Source organism: Cucumis sativus, chromosome 7 (genome assembly GCF_000004075.3).
Source record: "Cucumis sativus cultivar 9930 chromosome 7, Cucumber_9930_V3, whole genome shotgun sequence".
Lineage (NCBI taxonomy): Eukaryota > Viridiplantae > Streptophyta > Magnoliopsida > Cucurbitales > Cucurbitaceae > Cucumis > Cucumis sativus.
In genome coordinates this window covers 13,110,098-13,115,222 of record NC_026661.2, presented here as the reverse complement: position 1 = coordinate 13,115,222, position 5,125 = coordinate 13,110,098, and the positions used below count along the sequence as shown (strand labels likewise).

Here is a 5,125-nt window from a genome sequence, read left to right as displayed (position 1 = left end):
ATATATTTGCTATATCATATTCTCAATAGGCTATACATCGTAATTTTTTAAGAAAATTGCACATAACTAAGGTTCAAAATTGTGACCTTGAAGAGAATTGTGTGCACAAAAATTTTAAAATTTCTAATTATTTATAATTTTGTCATTGATTTTTAAATTACTCGTTTTCCTTCGTTTAAGCTACATTTTAATTGTTTTTCATTGCATTGTTCTTGTATCAGAGTCTATTATCGTAATTCGTATAAAAATGTGAATATAATGAGTATAAGCATGCATGGGGTAGAATTAAGCGTAATATTATCGATCTATTCTAGCCTTAAAAGTTATCTAGTTTTTATTGCTGAAATGACATCATCAATGGTGATGTTTTGCCATATTGATCAGATCCATTTTGACTACTTTGTATGCATTTGGAAGTGAGTTAAAGCAAAATAAACGATTTATTTTCATCACCAATCTTGTTTTCCAAGTCCTTGAATCAGTCGACAGCTTCTTGAACTCGCCAAGATTTTCTACCCATGACTTGTTGTTATCCATCTTGAAGGTAAAGAACCTTTTCCTCACGTATGCACAGTTTGTTAAGTCTTTTGACTAATAAAGTTCATCATTCCTCTTCCACATTCCATTAGTTGTTTCTTTATTAATGACCTTCCTAAAAACATTGTCACTTAGGTTTAGAACTATAGAACCATAAGCTGCATTTTCTATAATTTATTTGTCTTCTTCAGTCATTGTTGCATGTCGCTTTTCTTGATCTATAAAAGCTTTCAATGTTTTTTGTTGGTTGATGATAACTTTGATCTTTGCTTTTCACAAGGTAAAATCTTTCTTACCATCAAACTTCTCAATATTGTATCTTGCTACTGCCACCTTGAGTTTCTTGATTGATCAAGAATGTAAATCTTGGATCTTTCTCGAGAATTTCTACATGCTCTGATACCAACTTGTTATTTTCTATTTGTATGGTCAAGGGGCGCCACCAGGTAGAGAATTATCTTTACTTTTTCATATTTCTTTCTCAAATAGAGAAATTTGTAAAGTGATTAACTCTTAAGTTGTTTTCTTTGTAATGCTTCTCAAAGTTCCTCTCATTTCTTTGGCTATGGAAGTTTGATGCTTATGCATGTTTACGAAAAAGACGAAGAAGACGATGTTAATTAAGTGATGAAGAATAATCAACACAAGAATTTTATAGTGGTTTGGTTTAAAGAAACCTACATCCACTGTGCTTGAAATACTTTTTAGTAAATGAATTACAAGTTAGTTTTCTTCTACCTCTATTACTATATTTATAGTGGAAATTTAAAAGAATTAGTTACAACTAATTTTGCAAATGATTTTTTCTCCTACATTTTGTTTGAAATAAAAAAATTGTTTTACGTTGAAACACTTCATACACACATGTAAGACAAACAAATCTTCATCTCTCAAATCTGTTTTTCATTGTTTTAAATAATATTCTTTTTTTTTTAGCAAAAGAAAAGTGACATTGTACTTTTTTAACTATACGTTTTTCTATGAGACTCCTACAAAAATAGCAACAAAAAAAAAACTATGATAAAAGGGTCCATGTCACTACATTTTTTGAATTCCAAAATAGCAAATTTAAATTCGATAACCCTATAATGACAATTTAACAGTCATTCGATAGCTCTATAATTACCATTTGATAGCCGTTTAATATCACTAATTTTTCCATATGCTTAATGTACAAAAAAATAAGTGTCATAAGCTATTTTTTTTAAAATATTACTTATGTCATTCGACGTAATTTCTCTTTTCTATTACAAGTTGATTGAGTGTTTAGGTTAAAAAGTTGTAAAAGCAAGAGTTGTGTGTGTCATAGCTAAAAAAAAAAACATTTAATTTTATAGTTTAGTAATTGGTTGCAGGGTGGAAGTCCAAATTTGACTATCCAAATAGGCGTGGTAGGATTTAAATGGTATATATATAGTTGAGGGTAAAAGGCAGAAAGAGAAGTTGAAGAAGTTGATGTGAAAGACACAAGAGATCCGTCCCAAAAATAAATGCGAAAACTTTGAGAGTTGGAAAGTGAGATTGACAACTGACATTTCCTTATTGGTAAAACGGAGGAAGTGATAGAGAGGAAGAAGCGCGTTCCAAGTGAAGACTTTAGATGCCACGTCATCCAAATTATTGCACCCAATCCGGCGCCACATCAGTCACTTCAAACTCTAAACCAAACCACCTTCCTCATTTTTCTTTCTTTTCTTTTCTTCTCTCCCTCTCTTTGCATCTCTACCTACTCTACTTTCTTTATATTATATTCTCATTTCTATTTACTTCACTAAAATTACAACTCAACTTGGATCTATTTGTCCATTTCTTTTTTAAAACTATACTATTTCACTTATAAATAAATAGGAAGGTGAAACAATCAAAATAAAAGGAAACAAAAGTTCAAAATACAAACTAAATTTGTTATTTGATCATGGATGATCTACAAAAATATAAATAATATTTGCTTTTTTTTTTCTTTACACTCATTAATAATGCTTCTTCATCTTTTTCTCAAATTTGAAATTGTTTGGATTATTATAGGTTTAATTGGAAAATTATTACCTTAATGTATATTATTTTTGTTATGGGTAAATTTAGACAAACCAAAATCCAAAACTCGAAAATAGCGAAAGAATTTAAATAAGTAGTTTAATATAGAATATTTGATCAAATATTTTTTTTTAAAATTTAATGTAAAAAAAAATTCAAAATTTAAATTGTGTTTGGATAACATTATACTCCAGCTGTATTTTACACGATTCTATTCACAATTCACTATACATAATCTAAAAAAGAATTATTGGATAAGAGAAATTAATCATGTAAATTAATTACAGATATTTAATCCAAATTCATTTTAGAACCTACATTTTTTTGGGTAATAAGATGGGAGAAAAAGAAAAGCTAATAACAACTAACCCTAACATATAAAATAGTTATATGTGTATATCAAAAATAAAAGATATCTAAACCTTGTGATAACTTGTATTAAAAAAATATGAATAAATACAATCTTAAACGTGAAAAATAATAATAGAATCATTATTCCATGAAAGATAGAATACAATTAGCATTTAGAAACTAAAAAAGAACATAAATTAAGTGTGTCATATCTACTCTTAAATCATCAATCACCTTGAAGCTTAAGTATGCTAAACAAGTAGAAATAAGTATTAAACGGAGAGACAAGAACGATACAACACATGCAATCACATAATTGATGGTAAAAAAATAGACTATCTATCTTTATAAGGAGTATGAGTCATTCTCATTTTTTCAAAATAAAATTTTTAACGTTTGAATTGGTCTAAAATTAGGTTTCTAAAGTTGGTTACAGAGTTGAGTCGCATGGAATATGATGATGTAATAAATATAGATGAGACTTAAATTAATAAATAACAATAAGATTGCAAGGATGATAAGATATACTAAAAATAAAGAAAGTGAAATTTGAAAACTTTCTCCTTTTTTTTTTTTTAAGTACAAATAAGAAATAGAGAGAAATTATAGCAGCTTGTTGAAGCAGTTGAACTGCAAATTCCACACACAAATTCAGCATTACCAAATCCAAAATTCTTCTCTCAAATTAATTTCAAATTTCCCAAAATCAAAATTCTCAATTCCATCCAAAAAAAATCCATGGCGGTTGAAGAAGATTTCAGTTTCCCCACCGCCTTGGAGCCTTTCAACCGCTGCGGCATCGATTCGCCGCCTCTCTGGCATCTATCTCCGTCCGCATCTCCGATTTCCTACCCTCAACAAACATCTTGCGATTGGAATTTCAGAGATACGGCGTCGGACGGTGAGATTAGTAATCGGTTCCCATCGGCGTCGTTGCAGAGGAGGAGGAGGTTTTTGAGCGATGCGGCAGTGAACTGCGAGGAGGAGGAGGAGGCGGAGGCGGCGGAGAAGATGGACGTGCTTTGGGAGAATTTCAATGAGGAGTTGTCGAGGAGTCGGAGATCTAGGTTGATGAAAACGGCAGAAACGGAGGAGAATGAGACCGTGAAGGCGCGACGGCGGATGGCGGAATTTAACCTATCGGAGACTTCCGGCGCGATGGCGACGAGGAGGAAGACGATGGGGAAGACGGCGTTTGTTAAGGTTTTGAAGAAGCTTTTCTTGATGCATAATAATTCCCGCCGGAATCTGCAAACTCGATCACGGTGATAAATACAGAGGATTTTTTTTTGGAGGGGGAAAATAAACTGAGAAAATGAAAATGTATAAATTAAAAAGAGACTACAATTGATTACAGGTTTTTTTTTTTTTTGTTCTTCTAACATTGGAAATACTTCAAAAAATTTCACTCCAAATTATTATTCTTCATTTCTTGTAAAAGAGGTAAATGTTCATAGAAATGTGGACAATGGATGATCTTTGTATGGACTTTTTGTTACTACATGTATACCATACTTTCTAATGTATATCTAAAAATGAATTGAAATGCATAAATTAAGTCTAGTAACTATTTACGCCTTCTTTCATTCATCATTCCATTTTCATGGTTGGACTTCATTTTTCATTCTCTTCTTGAATTTTAAAAATTAAGAACAAGTAGTTTTCTTTCTTAACTTTGGCTAAGAATTCTTCAAAATTAATGGAATTAATTATCATATTGTATAGTTAGTGATGATACATTTTTTCTTTTTTTTGCTTTAACATAAGTATGCTAAAGGTAATCCACTAAATCCATACAAAATTAAGTTAATAATGTTAGGAAAACAAACTCCTCCAATATCATCATCATGGTTTTGTTTTTGGTATCATTCTAAAAGATTTCGTATCCATAAATATAGTTGTCTTTAGTTATCTAATCGATGTGGACTTTGGTAAGATTCACAAATAACATTAGAACAAAATACGATATGAATAAAAGTACGATAGTCAATAGAATGCGATAAAAAAAGTGATGAAAATTAAATTGACCAAAAAGTGGTAGAAAAATATTAGAGGCAGAAGTATGAGGATAAATGAAGAACTTCTTCATTGAATTATTATAGATGTTCAAGTGGGTCTTGTTTTTTTGGAAGACTTTGTAGGAACTCAAACGTGAAATGAGATCACTAGATGATTCTAAGGTTTGGTCTTCTACTTATTATTT

At 30.5% G+C, this 5,125-nt stretch overlaps 1 protein-coding gene across 1 annotated transcript; it reads left to right on the top strand.

Annotated features, from left to right (window-relative positions):
* The first annotated feature begins 3,471 nt into the window (after positions 1 to 3,471).
* Positions 3,472 to 4,485, top strand: LOC105436259. The gene has a single exon (XM_011661451.2). It carries the CDS (start codon positions 3,661 to 3,663, stop codon positions 4,189 to 4,191), a length of 531 nt encoding a protein of 176 aa, XP_011659753.1. The 5' UTR covers positions 3,472 to 3,660; the 3' UTR covers positions 4,192 to 4,485.
* The last annotated feature ends 640 nt before the right edge of the window (positions 4,486 to 5,125 follow it).

What these genes read in the sequence shown, in the direction of transcription:
- LOC105436259 (XM_011661451.2), top strand. Translation starts at nt 3,661, where the DNA reads ATGGCGGTTGAAGAAGATTTCAGTTTCCCCACCGCCTTGGAGCCTTTC.